General features: G+C 27.6%; 2 protein-coding genes across 6 annotated transcripts in view; both read right to left on the reverse strand.

Annotated features, from left to right (window-relative positions):
- Positions 1 to 3441: 3441 nt before the first annotated feature.
- Positions 3442 to 4708, reverse strand: LOC136081569 (uncharacterized). Its single transcript, XM_065798897.1, has 2 exons — positions 4358 to 4708; positions 3442 to 4218 (listed from the first exon to the last, which is right to left on the reverse strand). Exons 1-2 carry the CDS (start codon positions 4706 to 4708, stop codon positions 3442 to 3444), a joined length of 1128 nt encoding a protein of 375 aa, XP_065654969.1.
- Positions 4709 to 18318: 13610 nt separating this feature from the next.
- The window catches only part of LOC136082050 (TNF receptor-associated factor 6-like), an 84811-nt gene continuing 78855 nt past the window's right edge, over positions 18319 to 24274 (reverse strand). For 3 of the 5 annotated variants that reach the window (XM_065800628.1, XM_065800630.1, XM_065800626.1), the window contains one exon: positions 18621 to 19007. In XM_065800628.1, the coding sequence (XP_065656700.1) occupies positions 18768 to 19007 (240 nt within the window). In that variant the 3' untranslated portion in view covers positions 18621 to 18767. Of the gene's footprint in view, positions 19008 to 24274 lie in introns of all 5 variants that reach the window. The other 2 variants (XM_065800627.1, XM_065800629.1) reach the window with 2 other exon arrangements.

Consider the following 24274-nt stretch of genomic DNA (forward strand, 5'->3'; position numbering starts at 1 on the left):
ATAGTCATTAAAAGTAAAATACAATATAGCCATACTTCAGGTGTTCTACATGTTCATTAGCATTCCTAAAACATCATTGCACCGCTCAAATATATTATTTCAGCTTTTGCTTTTATAGACATAAGTTTTGCTTTTGTTGACTTGATTGTAATTTTAAATAGAACTTGTTAGTATAACATTAAAGAACAACACCTAAGCCTCCTTGAATTTTATTTAATCTATCATAAAAATTGTACGTAAAGCGACGTAAAGCAAAAGCTACACCTTCTAAACAGTTTTTTTATAAACATAGACATCGTTTCCAAATTCTATTTAAAGAATTATTTTTGCTTTGTGCTTTACCATGAGGACATTTAAAAGTAAATTGTCATCACTTACACCGACTTTACAACAGGAAATCTTTTCTTATTGTTGTAATTTGCTATACTGCCTGTTTTGTCTACCTGATATTTACGTCACTTATAAGAGTGGCTGTACAGGTAAGGGAGAAGTGATTTCTAATACTTCAGCTCTTTTGTAATTTCTAAGGCTATAGCTCTTTTTAACTGTTAACCATTAAAATATGTCACTACTTAAAGACTCTAAAGTTAAATAAAACAAAATTTTTGATTGCTGTTCTTTTTAGTTATGACTAATAACACAACCTATCAAGTTAAGTATTAGAATTTCTTTTATTGTTGTACTTTGTTAATTAAACAAAGTAAGTAAAATAACCTTTGGTCCACCTCTTAGATTTGCAACACAAGGTCACCTAATGCTTAAATTGAATCTCATTTGAAAAATCAAATTACTCAACTCCATTAGTTTTCTCAAAATTTTGGTATAAAAAAGGTAACTATACAAAACTAAATGAATGTTTTAATAGTTATGATTGGATTTCTATGTTTAAAAATTTAAGTATGAATGGCTCCTTCAAAAAAAAAACAGATTTATATCATAAGCTATTTGCTAGGTTCATACCTTCTATAAAGAACACACACAAAAAAAAACACATCAACCTTGGATTTCAACTGACATTATTAAATTAAGTAAAACAAAAAAACAACTAAATGTACAAAAATGGAAATATAAAGTAAGAGTTCCATATCTTATTAATCTTTATAATGCAGTTTGTAATCAAATCAAAAAGTATATTCGTTCAGTAATTAGAATCTTTGAAGAACATTTATAAATGAAATCCAAAAAGACTTTTCAACTTTATCAATCCTTATTGTTCATCATCAAGCCAATTTAATGCATTAATCACTGAATCAGATATTAACAACACAAAATTTGATATACTAAATGTACTATATTTGCATTTTCATTCCGTTTTCAAAATCAGAAAATATACAAACTCAATTGCATTTCCCTAACTGAACATCAAACACAATCAGTATCTTAAAAATTGACCAATCTCAAGAAGAATCACATTTACTCAAATTCTACAAAAGTGTGCAAAATCATAAGCCAAACTAATATTACTTATATTTCAACATTCAATTGATCAATATGAGTTACCGAAATCTTGGTTTAGAAGCAAAGTTAATCTATTATATAAGAAAGGCTCCATAACACATCCAGCAAATTATCGTCCAGTATCCACCACTTCTATTACTTGTAAAGTTCTTGAAAAAAAAATTCAGATAAAATTAAAGAACATTTACCTCAGAATCTAATATCTACTTGTCAACACAGATTTGTCACAAATAAATCAAGTGTTACAAATTTTTTAGAAACTATGGATTTATTAACCTTTTGAAAACCATACAAAATATCGACAGATGCTATACTCCTTGATTATGCTAAAGCTTTCGATACCGTATAAACCTTTACTAATTAAACTGGAAAAATACGGAACTGTTGATAAATTTCCTCTCGAATAAACTTTTTCCTTTCAAATTGTCGACAACGTGTTGTTTTAGGAAAAACAATATCTAATTTGATTTCTTTCAATAGCAGCGTTCCTCAGGTTCTGTTTAGGAACCTACTTTGTTTATTACATATATATATATATATAAATATATATATATATATATATATATATATATATATATATATATATATATATATATATATATATATATATACATATATATATATATATATATATATGTATATATATATATATGTATATATATATATATATATATATATATATATATACATATATATATATATATATATATATATATATATATATATATATATATATATATATATATATATATATATATATATATATATATATATATATATATATATATATATATATATAATGTACGCTGACGACACAAGACACTTGCCGCAATTAAAAGAAAAAAAAAACTGTGAACGACTGCAGAGTGATATTTATCAAATTACAGAATGGACAAGAATTTGGCAAGTGCAACTTATCAACAGCATGTGCAAGGTAATGTATATTCAAGGGAGTTTTTATTTATTTAAATTCGGTCACTATATAGGTGACCTATTAAGGCACACACCACTTAGAGTATGCAGTGTTAATACGACTGTCTTCTTTAAAAAAGATAATAACATTTGAGAGAAAATTCAAAAACCTACTTCAAAGATACAACGCAATAATTACTCTATTCGTTTCAATTAAATGCTCATCACTAAAAGATAGATGCCAACGAGGAAATCTAATTCAAAAACACACTATAGATTTTTAAAAAGAAAAGTGTCTAGCACAAAGAATTTATGAAGGTCTCGCCACGAGCTGACCAACGTTTACAAAGCCGCAGAGAAATAATAAAGAACTGTGCACAACAGTATCATTTTTTTAACAACAGAGTTGCATCCATTTCGAATTCAATATCAGAAGATGTTGTTATTTAGCAAAGCTCAAACTCGTTTTTAAATATAGCTTGGACAAATACACTAAGCAAAACTAAGTAATTAAAAGTAACTGTAAAATGAAAATCAGCCCCAAAAATACAATAGATTTCTAATTCTTTGGCATTTGATGTTGTTGCCTGCAGCAGATGAGATGTTTTATACAAAAAATTACAAAAAAAAACTTAAGTTACTAATACTAATACTTAAATATACATATATATATATATATATATATATATATATATATATATATATATATATATATATGTATATATATATATATATACACATATATATATTTATATATATATATATATATATATATATATATATATATATATATATATATATATATATATATATATATATATATATATATATATATATATATATATATATATATATATATATATATATATATATATATATATATACAGGGCCGTACCAGGCCAACTTTGCGCTTCGGGCAAGCAAATAAAATTGCGCCCCCCCTCCCGAAAAAATATACAAAAAAACACATTTTATATATATATATATTTACATGAAAAAAAATTAATTATTGATCACAAAAATTATCGCATTAAGTTAAAAGAACAATTTGTCACCAATGTTTCACAAACTTCAGTTCAAGGTCACTTTTCTGGCTTTTTTGGAGGCAATGTCACTAATGACATCATCAAAATCAAGTGCGTTGACCACTTCATGTTCAATTGAAACAACTGCCAGACAAGACAAACGTTCTTGGCCCGTAGTTGATCTCAAATAGTTTTTTATGATCTTAAGTTTACTGAAACTTCTTTCACACGTGGCAAATGTAACTGGTAAGGTGAGGAAGATGCGAATAGCAATTGCCGTGTTAGGATAAGCATCAGCCAATGAGTATTTATGAATGAGCTGCAAAATGTCCATCGGGCTAGATTTTTCAAAGTTTTCCATCATGGCAGCAGCTTGATATTTAAAGCTTGCCATTTCTGACTGGAAATCTGAAGAATCTAAATCTGTCTTGTAAATTTTAGACAAATTTTTGGCTTTAGTCTTAAGTTCATCCACTGAACTTTTGGAGAGAGAATGTCCATTAAGGAAGTCAAAATCTGAGGATACTGCAGACATAGCTTCAAACCGCCACTCAATTTGTGTGAGAATGCTGTCAAACACAAGGTTGCACTGGGATCCGAAATCTGTTTCTGGTGACAAACGGCAAAAGTCATCTTCATCTTCATAAAGTGCCATCTGCTTCACTTTGCACTTTCTCTTCATAGGAAAGTCTCCTTCAATTCCAATTTGTTTAGCTGTTTCTGCAGCAGCATGTAATGTTTTCTGCAGCAGCAGATAATGTTGTCCACCCCAACATCTCTCAGATTCTGAATGGAAGCCTTCAGTCCTTTCATTTTTTTTTTGCTGCAATGTCAATTAAAATGTTTTTAGACTGAAGCAGTTTGTTTTCCCGGTCAATTAAAGAAAGAATTTGACACCAAAAATCCAACAAACACAGAAAAATGAAATCAATTTGAATGATGAGCTCTTTTGCACTGCAAACTGAGACAGCATTTGTCTTGGGAGTGTGAATTATGGATTCCAAAACTTGAAGAACTTCTTTTATTTGTCTGTGTAGTGGGATGATTGCTTCTTTTTTGGCAGACCATCTTGTATCACTATTTCCCTTTAGTGAGATGGTCAATGTTTTCATCAGTTTTTCCCATCTTAAGGTAGAACTTGAGAAAAAGTTAAAGATGGCTTGAACTTTTCCAAAGAATGTAATCATGAGTGGAGAAACCTCAGCAGCATGGACACCAATAAGGTTTAAAGTGTGAGCTGCACATGGAACAAATCTTGCAAACTCATTTAGAGAATGGATGTGAGCTTGGACGCCATTATATTTTCCAGACATATTGGCTCCATTGTCGTAACCTTGGCTCCGACAATCAGAAATGCTCAGGCTATCCTTCTCCAGTTTTCGGTGATTTCAGCTGCAAGGCCCTTTCCAGTTTTTTCGTGAGATTCAATGAAGTCCACAAAGCTTTCCTCAATTGTACAGGTTTCCTCAGTGATATGGACATACCTGATTATTTGGGTCATCTGCTCTTTGTGGGAGGCATCTGGAGTTCAGTCAAACAAAACAGAGTAGTATTTAGCTTCTCTGACATTTGACAAAATTTCATTCCTGACTTTCTGCCCAAGTAATTCAATCAGCTCATTTTGAATTCGAGGAGAGAAACAGGATGTTGTGGTTTTCTTTGCCTAAACGGATGCAACGTGTTCAGCTACAAAAGGATAATAATGGCTTATCAGCTCAATTAAGTTCAAAAAGATGCCACTGTTTTGCTCTCTCTCCAATTACTTCTGTTGAACCCCGAAGGGCAAGATTGTTCTTTGTACAGAACGAAATTGCATCAACAATAACTTTCAAGATATCTCTCCACTTTTTTATCTCTCCGTTGATAACTCTCTGCAGATCAGAATCCAAGTTCTTTCCTTCCTTGAGATTTTTTTCCAGATTTTTCCAATCAGAATAGCATCTTTAGTGTTCATTGCTGTTTTCGTGTTCTGGATGTCTTGGGTTTAGTTTTTTCCAATCACAAAATCCTTTTGAAATTTCTGAAAAATTGTTGGTTTTTGTCGTTGAAAATAGCAGACAGCAAAAACAAAACAAAGAATCTTTTTTGTTGCTGTACAGCAGCCAGTAGCGATCAAATTTTTCACCATTGGGATGAATTTTTTCATACCATTTTGAGCTGATGTGTCGCATTCTGTTGTCAAAGTCACAAAGTGTGTTTGGGAAAAATTTTCTTCTTTCTTGCTCCGGCCCATGCTGAATCAAAAAGCACCTTGTTTTGTCTGTCATTTTAGGCCATGTAGCTGGATCACTGTGTTGAAAGTTTTCTCCTGAGGTTGCTGAAATTTCTGAGATTTCAGGAGGAAATTCACTGTTGCCCATTTCAATTGGTTTGGAAAGCTGAGAATCTTCTTGTGCTTCTGAATCATTTGGTCCAAATTCGTCTTGACTTTGGCCAATGAAAATCTCCTCTTCAATTAATTCCAATGGATAATATGAATTTAAGTCAGTAATTAAAGATGTCGCAGCAACTTCAGCTGTTGAATCATTATCAACTTCATTGCAAATATCCTCTGAAATAATTTGTTTTTCCACAGAAGAGTTTGTTACCAACCACTTCTTGAAACAATTTCTTAGTTTTGCGCCACTTTCAAGACGGTCTCTTCTTTTTTTCTTAAATTCAGCACCAGATAATGTTTTTGCACGATTCATTGTAAAAAATAATGTTCAGAAAATACAACTTTTGATTTTTTAATTGCGCTCTTCTATTATTTATTTTTTCTTTTTTCTTTTCTTCTCCCTCTTTATTTTTATTATTATTTGCTTACTTTACTTTCTTTAGCTTTCATTTCATTTGTTTCTTTATTTAAGCGGGTTAAATTAGGCGTTCTTTTTTTTAAATTCGAAGTTCTTTTTGTCTTTATTTTTTTCTTTTTAGAGTAATTTTTAATGTGTGCGTTAAATTAATTTATATGATCCTTAATGAATCATTTGTTATTATAAATAATTATTGGTTTTTAATTGTCGCTCTTAAATTCAGCACCAGATAATTTTTTTGCACGATTCATTGTAAAAAATAATGTTCAGAAAATACAACTTTTTAGTGTTTAAGGGCGCTCTTCTGTTTGGTAAATGAGCTTTTATTTTAAAGTTCGTCAGGAGGCGCAATTTTAATTAATTTTCTTATCAACATAAAAGTGATAAGTTTTATGTTGATAAGTAAACAAATTAGTTTCATATTGTGAAAATAAATTAATTAATTTGGGGAACTTTGCGCCCTCCCAATTTTGGCGCCTCAGGCCGCTTTCCGGCTTGCCCCGCCCTTGGTACGGCCCTGTATATATATATATTTATATATATATATATATATATATATATATATATATATATATATATATATATATATATAAATATATATGTATATATATATATATATTTATATATTTATATATATATATATATATATATATATATATATATATATATATATATATATTTATATATAATATTAAAAACTAAAATTATTGACCTATTTTTTTTTTTTTTAACATCTTTGCATCCAACAAGGCTGCAGGCAACCACTATTAGGTTTGGAAGTTACTGCGAGAAAAAATATGAAGTTTTTAGAGCAAGATTAACAATTGACAGGCAACTTAAAAGATTGCTATATATACGAATTAGGAAAACAAGATAAAGGAAGCAAGTTTCAAACAACTGATGCTCGTGAAAAAAAACTACACAAATAAAAGTTCTTAAAGCACTTGGGACCAGTTACAGAAAAAGGATGAGACTTTATTGAATGACAAGTAACACAAGAATGAGTTTTAGTAGATGGCACAAGAGACGCTTGCTTTTTAGAGCTGTGTCCATTATAGTAATTGTGGAAAAGAAAAAAAGAAGCAGCATTATAACAATATGATAATGGTTGGAGATTGGCTGCAAGATCAGGTCCAACTATGTTTACAATGCGTTTTTGCACCTTGTCAAAAAGAAAAAGAGCATCATTGGAAGATCCACCCCAGATATGGCAGCAGTATTCCATGCAAAGAGGGATTTTAAAATTTATAGAGATAAAGAATAGAATCCTAAATGAGAAATGATCAAGCACGATAAAGTGATGCAACTTTAGCAGATTTTAATTTTGCAATGGATTATCATTATGGATTCCAAGAAAGGTTGGATGTAAGAGTTAATCCTAGAAGATAAAGGGTACATGACGTATCTAGTACATAACCACGCATAAATATAGGAAGATCTAAATTAATACGATAACATTTGGCTAAAAAAATTGAGCTTTATCTGAATTTTAGTTCACTAGCCACTTTAAGCTTCATACTGTAAAAGAAATAAGATCTTTTTCAATCTCAAATGCCCCCTCCATGCAATCAGAGAGTGTTAGCTTCTTATTAAGACAAAAATAAATGGTAGTAATATGACAGAACAATGCCAACTTAGATGTGAGAATATCTGAAAGATTGTTAATGTAAATGAAGAAGCTTATAAGGCTAAGATTAGAACCTCGAGGAACCCCTGAAGATGCAGGATATGAAGAAGAGTGATGTCCATCGAGAGCAACTTTTATTCTACAATTGGAAAAGAAGAACTCAATAATGTTAAAAATATTACCTGATACACCATATAAAGAAAGCTTATGGAGAAGACTAGCATGCTAAAGTTTATCAAAATATTAAGAAATATCAAGAGCAATATATATATATATATAAATTAGTAAATAACACTTATCTAACTTTTTTCTTCAACTTGAAGTTTTACCATTGCTGGATCATCAGGAAGAGTTACTAAATCTCAAAAGTAAAATTTAATTTATAGAAAAAAAATATTTTACATAAAGTTATAAATTGTTATTAAAAACTTCATTTACTATATTTTTTTGGTTTACGGGAAGTTACAGAAAGTAATTATTAAATAATTTTCTTCGGAATGGGGCTAGTTTAATTTGGTCATTTGTTTTTATAATTTTTAAGAGGTATTTATTTTTGTGCCTACATTTGGAAATTATTTCAGTTTTTTTGTTTAATAAGTTTTCCTGATTTAAATGAGTAATTATTTCAAATTTTTCTTGCAAACACATTTTTTGGAAATGTTATTATAGGCAGAAATAGATTTTAGAATAGACCATTTTAAATTAAAATTTTTATTTTTTTCTTTTAAATCCCAAACATACTTTGACAGCATATTCTCTTTTGAATATTTTTTGTGCTTAAACGATTGTTTGTGGTTGGTATAACGTTTTTTCCATTTTCCCTCGGTTTACTAATTTCTTATTACTCTGTTCTTTAAGAACATTGAGCACTCTATTTGTAAAATACACTAAGATCATTTACATATATATATATATATATATATATATATATATATATATATATATATATATATATATATATATATATATATATATATATATATATATACATGTTTATATATATATATATATATATATATATATGTATATATATATATATATATGTATATATACATATATATATACATATATATATATATATGTATATACATATATATGTATATATTTTTATATATATATATATATGTTTATTTATATATATATATATATATATATATATATATGTTTATTTATATATATATTTATTTGTATTTATATATACACATATGAATGTATATATAAATATATAAATATATATATATACATATATATATATATATATATATATATATATATATATATATATATATATATATATATATAAGTGGTTTTATTAATTTTTGAAATGATTTTGATATCAGTTTTATTTTTATTATTATTGTATATAAATCTTTTAAATATTATTTGAGAAATGAACGTGAAATGTAATACAACTCCTTTTAGATTATGCTTGCTAATACATCAGCCAAACTGAAACTACCAATAAAAAAATTAAAGGCAATAGAGTTATCACGCCCAAATTTTAACAAAAGAGTTATTGATTATTATGAACAGAGAAAAGCTGAGTTTGTCATGCTTTATTGAAAAAACTTAGTTGTTGCTAACTATTAGAATTCTAAAAGACATTATTTTAAGTAGAACTAAAAGCATTTAATGTTGCAGTTCTTGTAAGTTACATTGCCAACGTTTGGGATAATTACTATAGCAACCGTCTGCTCAGTTAAGCTTATAATTGTTACTCTTCATATAAAATACTTTACCACAATTTTTGTTGAAAATCTGATAAGATAACTATTGAATCAATTCAACTGTTAGAAGGTAACAATTTTATTATTTTGAGTTTTAAAAATTCAAATGAAAAATATATTGTAAATAGTGATGTTGGATATTGTTTATGCGTTAGTGGTCGCGAGGGAGGATTTTGTTAACACATGGCTCCTATACACATACTTTTTAAGATTAGCTTTACCAGCGTCCCACCAAAAATATCTGACGACAGATATGAACTCGGAAGGATTGGGCTGGAGCCAAAGGGCCCAAAGCCAGAGTTTTTTCCAAATTTGATAGATATCAATGAAGCGGAAAAAGAAATACTTGTAACTAGAATAAGTTTGTAAATTAAATTTGTATATATGCTTTTTCACAAAAAGTATTTGTAAGTATTGATCAAGCACGATAAAGTGATGCAACTTTAGCAGATTTTAATTTTGCAATGGATTATCATTATGGATTCCAAGAAAGGTTGGATGTAAGAGTTAATCCTAGAAGATAAAGGGTACATGACGTATCTAGTACATAACCACGCATAAACATAGGAAGATCTAAATTAATACGATAACATTTGGCTAAAAAAATTGAGCTTTATCTGAATTTTAGTTCACTAGCCACTTTAAGCTTCATACTGTAAAAGAAATAAGATCTTTTTCAATCTCAAATGCCCCCTCCATGCAATCAGAGAGTGTTAGCTTCTTATTAAGACAAAAATAAATGGTAGTAATATGACAGAACAATGCCAACTTAGATGTGAGAATATCTGAAAGATTGTTAATGTAAATGAAGAAGCTTATAAGGCTAAGATTAGAACCTCGAGGAACCCCTGAAGATGCAGGATATGAAGAAGAGTGATGTCCATCGAGAGCAACTTTTATTCTACAATTGGAAAAGAAGAACTCAATAATGTTAAAAATATTACCTGATACACCATATAAAGAAAGCTTATGGAGAAGACTAGCATGCTAAAGTTTATCAAAATATTAAGAAATATCAAGAGCAATATATATATATATATAAATTAGTAAATAACACTTATCTAACTTTTTTCTTCAACTTGAAGTTTTACCATTGCTGGATCATCAGGAAGAGTTACTAAATCTCAAAAGTAAAATTTAATTTATAGAAAAAAAATATTTTACATAAAGTTATAAATTGTTATTAAAAACTTCATTTACTATATTTTTTTGGTTTACGGGAAGTTACAGAAAGTAATTATTAAATAATTTTCTTCGGAATGGGGCTAGTTTAATTTGGTCATTTGTTTTTATAATTTTTAAGAGGTATTTATTTTTGTGCCTACATTTGGAAATTATTTCAGTTTTTTTGTTTAATAAGTTTTCCTGATTTAAATGAGTAATTATTTCAAATTTTTCTTGCAAACACATTTTTTGGAAATGTTATTATAGGCAGAAATAGATTTTAGAATAGACCATTTTAAATTAAAATTTTTATTTTTTTCTTTTAAATCCCAAACATACTTTGACAGCATATTCTCTTTTGAATATTTTTTGTGCTTAAACGATTGTTTGTGGTTGGTATAACGTTTTTTCCATTTTCCCTCGGTTTACTAATTTCTTATTACTCTGTTCTTTAAGAACATTGAGCACTCTATTTGTAAAATACACTAAGATCATTTACATATATATATATATATATATATATATATATATATATATATATATATATATATATATATATATATATATATATATATATATATATATATATATATATAGATATATATATATATATATATATATATATATATATATACATGTTTATATATATATATATATATATATATGTATATATATATATATATATGTATATATACATATATATATACATATATATATATATGTATATACATATATATGTATATACATATATATGTATATATTTTTATATATATATATATATGTTTATTTATATATATATATATATATATATATATGTTTATTTATATATATATTTATTTGTATATATATATACACATATGAATGTATATATAAATATATAAATATATATATATACATATTATATATATATATATATATATATATATATATATATATATATATATATATATATATATATATATATATATATATATATAAGTGGTTTTATTAATTTTTGAAATGATTTTGATATCAGTTTTATTTTTATTATTATTGTATATAAATCTTTTAAATATTATTTGAGAAATGAACGTGAAATGTAATACAACTCCTTTTAGATTATGCTTGCTAATACATCAGCCAAACTGAAACTACCAATAAAAAAATTAAAGGCAATAGAGTTATCACGCCCAAATTTTAACAAAAGAGTTATTGATTATTATGAACAGAGAAAAGCTGAGTTTGTCATGCTTTATTGAAAAAACTTAGTTGTTGCTAACTATTAGAATTCTAAAAGACATTATTTTAAGTAGAACTAAAAGCATTTAATGTTGCAGTTCTTGTAAGTTACATTGCCAACGTTTGGGATAATTACTATAGCAACCGTCTGCTCAGTTAAGCTTATAATTGTTACTCTTCATATAAAATACTTTACCACAATTTTTGTTGAAAATCTGATAAGATAACTATTGAATCAATTCAACTGTTAGAAGGTAACAATTTTATTATTTTGAGTTTTAAAAATTCAAATGAAAAATATATTGTAAATAGTGATGTTGGATATTGTTTATGCGTTAGTGGTCGCGAGGGAGGATTTTGTTAACACATGGCTCCTATACACATACTTTTTAAGATTAGCTTTACCAGCGTCCCACCAAAAATATCTGACGACAGATATGAACTCGGAAGGATTGGGCTGGAGCCAAAGGGCCCAAAGCCAGAGTTTTTTCCAAATTTGATAGATATCAATGAAGCGGAAAAATAAATACTTGTAACTAGAATAAGTTTGTAAATTAAATTTGTATATATGCTTTTTCACGAAAAGTATTTGCAAGTAATTATGTAATTATAATTTGTTATAGCAATTTCATTATGTTGAAATAATGTTTTTTATAATAGATAAAAAGAATAAAAATTATATTTATTAAATTACCATTTAATTTCTAATTATTTACCTATTTTGTTTCTTATCTACATTTGCTCTCTTCGCTGATAACTCAACTTTATACTCTTATCTCTTTCCGATCGCTTAGAAAAGGCCAATCTTGAATCTGATCTTACTTCTGTAACAGATTGGGGCTCCCAGTGGCTTGTACATATTAGCTAAAACAAAACTCAGTTATTTATTGCAAACAACTATTGCAGTACTGTCGACATTCCTATATTGATGAAAGCCAACTCTCTCCCTGAGTCCTCATCTTTACGTCATCTTGAATTATCATTTACTACTGATCCTTCATGCAAACCATATGCAATTGATTGCTGAATTAGCATCTGCTAAGGCTACTTCTCTTTTTTTTTATTCGCCATTTTCTCTCGGACTTCTTTCTCTACCTCTCTTTTACTCTATCTCTTATTTGTCTCTGTATAAAAAATGCTGTTATCATATTTAGGCTGGTTCTTCTAATGATTCTCTTTCTCTTCTAGACATGGTCCAAAACGCATTTCAAACCTAATTGGATCCGATCTCTTTCTATTTATACAAATACAATCATGGATGAATCAAAACTGATTCTTGCTTGAATCGTCATTCATTAAAGACTCATATGTATCTGTATCTTTTTTTTTTTATCCTGCATGCTCAAATTTATATATCTAGTATTTTTCTCCGCACTTCAACGCTTTGATATCTCTCCCACCTTTATGTTTTCCTGACCATTCTACCTTTAATTATTTAAGTCTTGTGTCAAACGTTCCCTGTTCTATAACATTATTTCTTTTTTCTAGTAACTCCCAACTTAGTAGTGGTTGCTTGTTGCCTTTTTCGGAGTAAATCCATACAAATATATAGGTATATATTTATATATATATATATATATATATATATATATATATATATATATATATATATATATATTTCTATTTCTATTTATATTATATAATGCCTCTTTATGGTGGTTTCATCGCTTCAATTAAGATTATTTAAAATATAGATTATTGCTTAAATATCTTCAAAAAATTGAAATAAAGTTGTTTGAAAACTAAGGTTTAGAAATATTTGTAAAAGGGCTTTTCATTTAATTATTATAAAACATTACCCAGTGAGAAAAAAAATGTTTACGACATTTAAACATGTGTTTAAACATGTTAATGCATTTTTTAAACGCTTAACACAGCTGGCATATCACTGGGTAACGAAAGTAATACTAATATTTTGTACTTTTTATCTGCATTCGTGCATTTTATCTGCATAAACATTTCAGGTAATCCCCCCTAAAAAATCTTACGAAACCTAATGTTTAGTTCTATATTGCTAGGTTCAGGCTTAGAATATGGTAATCAATAAATGATTTTATGTAAAACATGAGTTGTTTTTTATGGACTTACTAAAAGGAGTGCTTGAAATATACGCCAACTTAATCAAATTGTGTTATTGCAATATCAAATACCATTTGCATACTTTTTTTAATTGTAGATTGACTTTCTTCTCGGATATGATTTCGTTTATAAATAGTTTTATCTTTATCAAAATACTTGTGGATTAAGTAAAATAGTAAGCGCCAAGTCTAATTTTTTTTTAAAATAATTACAAAATCTGTTCAAATTTAAAATTAGTAATAGGATTTTTGAATTTATTTAATTTAATTAAAAAAAATAGAGAGTAATAACAAAGGTAAACAATGAACAAAAATTAAACGTCAGCATAACTTTATTTGAAAGTTTTTGCAGATTTGTCTCTCTTTCAAAATCAGCGAAACAGATTGCGCCATTAAAGTGGCTGTTCTGTGCTTATAGAGGGTTAGTTAAGTCGCTAACGGTTTTATGAAAAGTTGCTTGAAATACATTATACTGTAAGGTATTAATTTAATTATTATATCATTAATGCATTATTTTCTAGATTTTTTTTTAACAACTTGGTAAACTTTTTTTGGTTAAACTATGAATGCAGTCTAAATGAACTGAGAATAAAAAAGTTTATTTTCAGTTCAGATATATATATATATATATATATATATATATATATATATATATATATATATATATGTATATATATATATATATATATATACATATATATATATATATATATATATATATATATATATATATATATATATATATATATATATGTATATATATATATATATATATATATACATATATATATATATATATATATATATATATATATATATATATATATATATATATATATATGTATATATATATATATATATACATATATATATATATATATATATATATATATATATATATATATATATATATATATATATATATATATATATATATATATATATATATATATATATATATATATATATATCTGAACTGAAAATAAACTTTTTTATTCTCATATATATATAGTCAACGAAAGATTAGAGCCAGAAAATGTTGGATAATAGTGCAGTCTATTAAGTGTCGCTTTAGTGATGTATTATATAGCCTTAGGAATTACATTATTATAAACCTTTTATAATTTAAATGTAACTGCAAAAAAGATGTCCATTTTCATAGACAAATCTTATTAAGATTGCAGTTGGTATGTTAAAAACCCATTGCAAACTTACTAAGCTCGAGTAAATTGATTTTGAAAAACTGATGAAAAACTGAACTACTTGAAGTTGCATATTAAAGAAATTGGTTTTTTCTTTGCTTTTTTTTAGAAATAAAAAACTTTTTTAACATTTAAATAGATAATAGATATTAGTATAAAGAAATTGGGAAAAACTCATTGTCTTGCAGATCCTTAAATATGATCTTTAAATGATAAGGTTGAACATGATCTTGAATTTTTTTTTTTTATACATGTTTTTTTTACAACTACAAAGTATTCACAAGTAACGAATCGCAGAGTGGCGGTGAAGATATACAAATATAATTATCTTAAATATAAAGTTCAAAATATACAAAGTAAATAAATTTATAGTTGCATACAACTCCAAGACATAATTAAAATAAATATCAATTTTTTAGATTTTCAGACAGTGTTAGTAGTTTAATTTAAATAGTTATTTTTTTCTGGAAACTAGTTTGTTAAATAAATAGAGACCACTTTATGTAATTGAGAATTTTGAGAGTCTTGTTATTTCAAACGGTATCTTAAAGTTGCCTGTTGCTCTTGTATTGTATTTTTTCATATTGTTTTTAAAAAAGTGTTGCCCTAAAATGTTCTGGAACCAGACTTAGTTTATATTTAAACATGAAAAGCATGTTTTGAAAAATATTTATTTGAAAAATATTTAGTGCGTTCAATTGCTCCAGTAAGGGTTGAGCTTGAGTAAATTTGTTTTTGTTTAATACTAGTCTTGAAGCATGTTTTTGACTTAAGTGAAGTAGCTCTAATTTAGATTTATGCGTGCTGCCCCATGCTATATTGGCATATATGAGATAGTTATGTATGAATAAAAAGTAAAAAAGTTTTAGACTTTTTTGTGACAAAAATGGCTTTGCCATGTAAAGTAAACCTATATTCTTTGATATTTTTGTGTTTATGTAGTTTACGTGGGGTTTGCAGGAGATGTGTTCATCAATTAGATAAACCCTCACCCTAACCCTAAAGATAAGGTTGGATTTTTTTTATTTTAAAAGCCTGACTATAAAATTAGATGATGTATATAAAATGTGGGAAAAATTTAAAACTTTGCAGATCCTTAAATATGATCTATAAATGATAAGTTGATTATTATCCTAAATTGATAAGGTTAGGTTTTTTAAACCTAAAAATCTGACAATAAAATTAATTAATTTATTGGTTTTACGGTTAAAATTAAATTATTATATAATATATAATAATTAGTTATTTTTTTTGTTTTGCTAAAATATAATTACTCATCACATAATAATAATAGTTCAGTTAGCCTCCACATATCTATTAGTAAACTTGAATAAACCTTTATTATATTCTTTATTTTTTATTTTATAAATCTTATTTATTTATATTTTTTGTATATAGCAGAGAATATACCCAAGTATGTCGAAAATGAACTATCTAATTGCGTTATATCCTGAAAAGCCGGATAGAAAAGGCGTCTGTGACCGTGAAAAACTAATCTACGACAACATATTTATTATATGTTTTAGATCTGACATTTAAAATATTTTTTTGATTTTGTGTATACTTTTGATTTTGTGTTTTATTTTTTTTAATTAGTAGGCACTCTGGTTGCTGTTTTTGTTATGATTACTGAACGTTAAACATTGTCCCCAAAACCCTACAAATTCAGTGATTGCTAAAATACGCTTATAGCATAACAAATTTCTTTTAAACATTTAAATGACGTATTTTGTAGACCAATTTTGAATACCTGTACTTAAAAAGAAAGCCTTATTTAAGTCTTTTTATGACGTCTTTAGTACGTCCTGAAAGGATGTTTAAAGAGTCTGATATATAATCAGTTTAGAATGCGTCCCAGACGTTTCTTCGGAACGTTCTTTATATGTTTTTTGTACGTCCTCGTGCTTGCTTGGATGTCATACAAAGTTATGGCTTTTTTAACATGAATGGGAATATCTGGATTAAAAAAAATAAGCAAGAAGTTCAGGATAAACTAACTTTTGAAAAGCTAAAAGTTTACGAGCTTATTATTAGGAGTTTATCTTGTTTTATTATAGACTGTTTAATATCATATATTTTTCTTTAATAGTTTTAAAATCTTTTATTGCATTTTTTAAATCAAGTTGATAAAGTTACCTTATTTGTTTAGTTAAAAAAAATATTTTTTGACAAACGTTAATGAGGTTTTTTTTTATTTAGATATATAAATGCTAAAGGAGTTAAATTTTAACTAATCTTGCCATTTAGTTTATAGATTATTTTTTTAAGTATTTTAAGATTTAATTAATTTTGCGTTGGTGTTTATAGATTTAAAATTCTTTTTAAAAAATGTTATGATGAGAAGAAGTGAGTTTTCGATAGTTGATACTGAAGCGTAAATTCAAAGAATATTGCGAGAAAATTGCGTTATTCCTAAAATTTAATCTAGGAAAATTACGCCAGTAAACATGTGCTGTTTATTATATTGGTTAAACATCGCTTAACGTTGAAAGATATGTACTTAATCTGGTAATCGACGTCATTTCAAACATGTGCTGTTTATTATATTGGTTAAACATCGCTTAACGCTTATGACATCGTATTTACCTCGCAATCTAACGTTGTTTAGATATTGCTCAACGTAAAATAACATCGTATCAACGTCTGCAATCTGATATTATTCCGATGTCTTTTTTTTAAAACCTTTCTAAATCCCTCGTAAATCCGATGTCAACTCTAACGTAAAGCCGACGTTGACCAACGTTTTATTCACACTATGAGAAATTCTCATAGAGTAAATAAATATTGTAGCATAACACAATAGATAATACTCAGTTCAATATTATGATTCCGTGTTTACTGGATTTAGCAAAAATGCCATTCTATAACTTTTACACAGAGCTGCACAATCATTGATGATATAAAAGGTTTACGGTTTTATTTTCATTTCTTCGATGCAATGTTTAACAATCATCTCTTTCAATTCATTGTTTAACGATGATATTTATTCGATTCATTACTTAATGATGAGTGTTTCAATGCATCGAGCACGATGGATTGAACACAATGCATTTAACAATGTTAAAGGATATATTGCCTCTTCCTATATGTATCATATAAAATAAAACGAAAATTGGAAATAGTTATTATTATTACAATTTGCTTTTATTAAATTTACACGGATTCTCAAAACAAGAGTTTTTATAAATTATACTGCATACCGTATATAACATAAAATAATATAGCTCTTTTAAAAAAAAGATAAAAAAGTGAAACAAATTTTAAAATAATCAAAGATTTGAAAAAAATGAATCAAAATTAAACAAAAATTTGTTATAACGTTATTTATTTAAAAAAATTGTTTGAAATTTTTTATAATGAGCGCGTTATAATAATTTAGTTCTAAACCACATAGCAGTAAGAGATTTTACGGTATGTTGTTATTGTATTATTTTCCTCAGTGCGCGTGCTTTTAAAAAAATTGACCTTACGAACCGTTTAATTTTTTTATATTCGAAAAAAGTTTTTGTTCATAGTTAAAATACTATAAGTAAAAGAGTTCTATTTAATATAATGGGCAAGTTACAATATATTACATTCGCTATCTTTTGATTTAGTTAAGTTGTATTTCGCCAAAAACTCTCTCAAGTTTTGCAACAACTGATCTCTCATTTTTAGTCGTTTAGAGCTATCCTTATCTTTTTCAAAATTATGAAGTAAAAATTCTATAGCTTGAATCATCGTACGTACTTCATCATAATTGGGCAATACCATGCCCTTTACTTGCTCTGTCTTCTGACCCATTTCGTTAATTTTTACAATCTAAATTTAAAATTACAAAAATGATAAGTTTTTAAAGAACAAAAATAAAGAGAAACCTAAAAGTTTGATATGCAGCATAATCTAAAAATAATTTTTAAAAAACTGAAGTACTTGTGATCAGGTAAAGATGTATCGATTAACGATGAGAAGAAAAGAGGCTTATTTCAAAACCCGATTGTCATGGAAAAGCATCGGCTAACATAAAACCTGTAAAGAACGAATAAGTTAAGTAAGCGAACTTATGATATTGTAGCAATGGACCGTTTATCGATGGATCGTTTATTGATATGGTGGCGTATCGATGTATCGTTTATCAATGTATTGGCGATGTATCGATGTATCGTAAAATGAGTTGATTAATCGTGTTCCATCCATTGAATAATTTATCTTGTTTGATACATTGAACGCGATGAGTTATTTAATGCATCAAACACGGTTAAATAAACAAAAATGTATCTGAGCGATTAACAATGCATTATATAAAAAATAATATATAAAATGGTATAAAATTACTTACGCTTGCTATTTTTTTATTTACGACTATGTTCATTACAATGCTTTTAAATTTCACATGAGATAAATGAAATAAATTTTCTAATTTACTGGCAATCGTGTAATTAAATAGATTGTTTAATGTATTATTAATCGTAAGTTGTTAAATTAAATAAATTGTTTTAAATATTATTAATTATAAATCGTTATCAAGATCCCTTATTAATAAAACATATTACCAAGACACTTAAAACAAAGACTGATTGGCTTTTTGAATCTTTCCCAGAAGTCAATGGATTACTATTTGTCAAGGTAATGTCAAGGGAAAAATCCAGATATTACAATTAAAAAACTAATTCAAAGTTGTTCAAACAGATAAAGAGTGAGCTCCTTCAAATACAATCAAACAATAGCCTACGGTTTGCAATCAAATTTTTAGCAGAAAAAGATGTTTTAAAACAGCTATTCAACAAATATCGAGATTAAACAATTAAGAATTTTTCAAATGACTGAGCTCAGTCATTTGAAAAATATTTTCAAATTTTTTAAATGACTGAGCAATAGAAAAATTTGAAAAAATTTCCAACCTTGCCAGTTTGGAGAACAAAGGTGTCTCAATATTTCATGTCATTCTATACCTCTTTAGTCTGGAAAATGATTTATAGTTAATATCATATGATCCACACAATCCAATGATGAAAAAGGTTGCTGATCAATACTCATTGGAAATGAATGACAGGTTCTCCGAATATGGAGCTAAAGTTTTAGAATACTCATACGCAATTATGTTGGATCCCAGTTACAAAGAATAATATCGCATTGCATTTCGAAAAGGTGAAACATAACCAAGACATCCTTAAGCAAAGCGTATGGTAGGCCGCACTTAAGAACACGCATTCATCCAACACAGGACAATCCCTTAATAATGATACACACAACACAATGACACAAACACAAAGATTGCCTCAAGAAAGCAAAACAACTGGATACGGACTAAGGTCTTGTAAAAGCATGAGAATCCAAACTTTTGGAAAAGTGGTTAATAACCCGGAAGGAAGGACCTACTTGGTAACAATGATTAAAGCAAAGTGAGAAAGCTATTTACCAACAAAACACCGATTGTCAATAATGGTATAAACTTTGTTACTGAAAGAACCAAAACCGAGAAAAAAATATCAAACATCCCCAGTTTACCATGCCAATATTGGCCATTTCAGCAGCTTCCTCTAGTTCTGAAAAATATTTTTCACAGTTTGAAATGTCTTTTGCGACAGAAGAGAAATTTACCATCATGAAAAGTTAAAAAACTTGTTTACATAAAAGAAAGCTTAAAACAGATAAAAAAAATGCAATGTGTAAGCATTTTGCAACTTTTTTCTGTCAATTTTCTAACCCATTATTATACTCAATAGTAAATAACAATAACCAAAAAAAATTTTATTTTAAATTTAGCTGTTTTGGGAATTTTTTATTTATTTCTTCGATACAATTTTTAACAATCCACTCTTTCAATGGGTTATTTAACGATGCGTGTTTCAATGCATCAAACAAAACTCACAAAATCTAAAAATTAAAACTTTTCTTCATAACCGCTTTTGTCTGTTTGCAAAAATAATAAATAATTTAAAAATTGTTTTAGCTGCTTCATGGTTTGCAGCTTTTTTAAAAAAAATCTTAATGGAGAATCATTTCTCATCTTGTATTTACATTGTGTACTCTGTACAGAGTTATATTTTCATATCCATTTTTTTAATACATCATGTTAAAAAACTTTTAATTTTGTTTTTAAATTTTAAAGGGCATTAAAAAATAAGGCGTTCAGTAGATTTAAATGCAAAATACAAATTCAAAAAACTACAAAGTTTTTTTGCACAATTTAGCAAAGCTAAAGATAAGAAACCTGTTACTGAAAATGATTCTGTAGTTAGTGCAGCTGATATGAGAACATTCCACAATATTGCAAATAGAACGTACGCATTTCAGTGGGCAAAAGTACGTTCATTTTATGTACAATGTACGTCCATATTTTGTTTTTCCACCCGTGAATGAGCCTTCAAAAATAATTTAAACAGTTTGAACCTAAATATCAACTAAGCCTAAAAAATTAAAGATTTAGAAATTAAAAAATTAAAGATTAAAAATAAGAATATAGCTAGAAAAAAGTTTCGCAGATCCATAATAGATCAAGGATGTCTTAGATCCAAGATTAATAGAAATAAGTTTAGATGATGCATTGATCCAATATATTTCAAAAAGAAAATGAATGAAAATCGAAATCTTAAGTTGGTTAGCCTAGTAAAAAACTATTTTTTTTTTGCACTAACAGAGAAAACTATATAAAAAGCTAGAATTACTTACGATTTTAAAAACTATAATTTCATAGAAAAACGACCATTTTTAGAGCTGAGTCAGCATTTTTTACTATTTTATGAGGAAAACTAGGAGAAACTTGTGACAAATTATTACAGACTAATGTATTTATATGAAATTTGGTAGAACTAATCAATCAATTGGTAGAATTAATCAATATTGCTTGAATAACATGATTTTACAATTTTGAGTATGCATAAAAATAGTATGGCATCACCTGAGGCTATACAAGAAATTATCGAATCCATGCTTGTGACTGCCCAAAAGACAATTGATGAAGTTGCATTCTATTTAAATCAAAAAACAGAAAGAAAGACAAATATGGACGGACTTGAGAAAATCTTTGAGAATAAAGCAAAAATGCAAAAAGTCATATATATTCGGAAAATCATACTTAACTAGAAAGAAAAAGAAGATAGAAGGTATGATCATGATAATAAGTACAAGAAAATTAATGACAAAGAACAGAAGATTAAGGAAAACATCATTACTGCTCAAGTAGAAGTTGGTTTTAGGTGGGATTGTGACTTAAATAACGAACCTCTAACGAAATGAAAATCAAAATTTGTTACCCTTTATCTCCCGAAATGATTTATACAATGCAGTGAAATCATTTCTGCAGCAGACAGGCTGATATTGTCTAATATTACAACAACTATGATTGTGTCTGCTGTAATTTAAGGTGTGGGTGGAAATTTAGACAATATTGATTTCTGAACATATAAAATAATAGAATGTTAAACTAACAGAGAACAAATAGAATGTTAAATTAACAGTGGATTCCAAAGAATGTTTAAAAACTGATGCTCTTCTCACCTCAGTTTGATGCCCTTCACTAGGACAAAAAATCGCTAAAAGATATACTAGGTGTGCAACATTAACACTTAGCTGTGCTTATGTAAGGCGCTCCAGAATGCAGTGAAAAAAGGTTTCTCGGTGTTCCTGTTCTCGATGATTCGAAACGAAAAACTCAATCAAATGTAACATTAAATCTTCTAGAAGGTTAGCATCTGTTAAACAATGTTGTCGCATTGATATTTTATACCATTACTTGTAAGAGTGGCATCTAAAGTGGTGCTGTTAATTAAATAGAAGAAAATTTCGGTCAAAAACTTCTTTACCTTGGCTGTCAACACCACATTCTTGAAATCTTTGTTGAAGTAGTTTGGAATAAAATGTTTTAAAAGATTTTTGGTCCAGAGAATAAATTTTCTGCTCAATTTAAGACAGCCTGACAAACCTTGAATAAACATTTGTTAATCAAAAGTTTAGCAGTTGAAGGCACCTGGCTACAAAACCTCAAATTACAGATCATACTGCATTTAAAACAACTACTCGCTAACAAAGATGCTACAACATTTTTAACAGATGACTACTGTAAATATGCCGAGAAACCAAACATCATCCTCGATCAAACTCGTCACCGCAAGGTTTGCACTTTCCTAAGACAAGTGCTATCCATAAAGCTTGATGGATGGCATGTTATATTTATGCAAACAAAAGATTCCTGTTTTCTAAATTACCTTTTGACTTTTTAATCCTGCTTTTCTTTCTGCAAATCACAGTGTTTATGGATACTATTCTTTGATTCGCTAGGACTCCAACAGTCAATATGCTTGGCTTGGGGGTACACATACACATCAATTCACCTATTTGTTATAAATCAAGTTCGAATCTTTTTACGATTCTTTTATGTGCTTCCGCTCACCACCTCTTCACTCTGTCACCTTTCTTTTTGTTCTTATTTGTTCTTTTTTTTTGCAAAACTGAACTCTTTTAGATTTAATTTCTGGTCCAATTGACCGTGTTTTCTCCCATTACCTCTCTGCCAATACTGTTGTTAATGGTGACTTTAATGATCATTACACTGAATGGCTAGGTTTTAACGCCTTTGGCCCTGCATTCACTAAAGCCTATATTTTCTGCATTTCTCAATCTCTTACTCAACTAGTTAATTTTGACTCGTTTTCCTGACACACCTATTTACTTACCTTCACTCTATGAATTATGTCTTCTCTCTAATTTTAGCTTGTGTTCAGTTCCTCTTTTTTCTCCCTTGGATGGTTCTGACCATGCAATAATCATCTTAAATCTTTTCACTTGTTTTTCCTTTTCTAACAGACCTTATCATCGCGCCACATACATCTTAAAGCTGACTTAAATTCTTTTTGTGGTTTTCTTCATGACGGTTCATGGGTTATCAGAACTTTCTCTCTCACTTACAAATGCGCCTCTAACGTAACTTTCTGATTTCAGGAAAGAATGAAAGCTTTTTTTCTTTCTCGCTAGTTTAAAGTCAAGCCTCATTTTATTCCATAATTTTTTTCTTTTTGCTATGTCAACTCGTAGTCATTTTTTTTATCTTTTTTAGAAGAACAATTCTCTAGAGAACAAACAGCAAATTA

Source organism: Hydra vulgaris, chromosome 06 (assembly GCF_038396675.1).
Source record: "Hydra vulgaris chromosome 06, alternate assembly HydraT2T_AEP".
Taxonomy (NCBI): domain Eukaryota; kingdom Metazoa; phylum Cnidaria; class Hydrozoa; order Anthoathecata; family Hydridae; genus Hydra; species Hydra vulgaris.

What these genes read in the sequence shown, in the direction of transcription:
- LOC136081569 (XM_065798897.1), bottom strand. Translation starts at nt 4,708, where the DNA reads ATGTCTGGAAAATATAATGGCGTCCAAGCTCACATCCATTCTCTAAAT. An exon ending in CCAAGACAAATGCTGTCTCA is followed by an intron (nt 4,219 to 4,357) that starts GTTTGCAGTGCA and finishes TTGACATTGCAG; the next exon opens with CAAAAAAAAAATGAAAGGAC.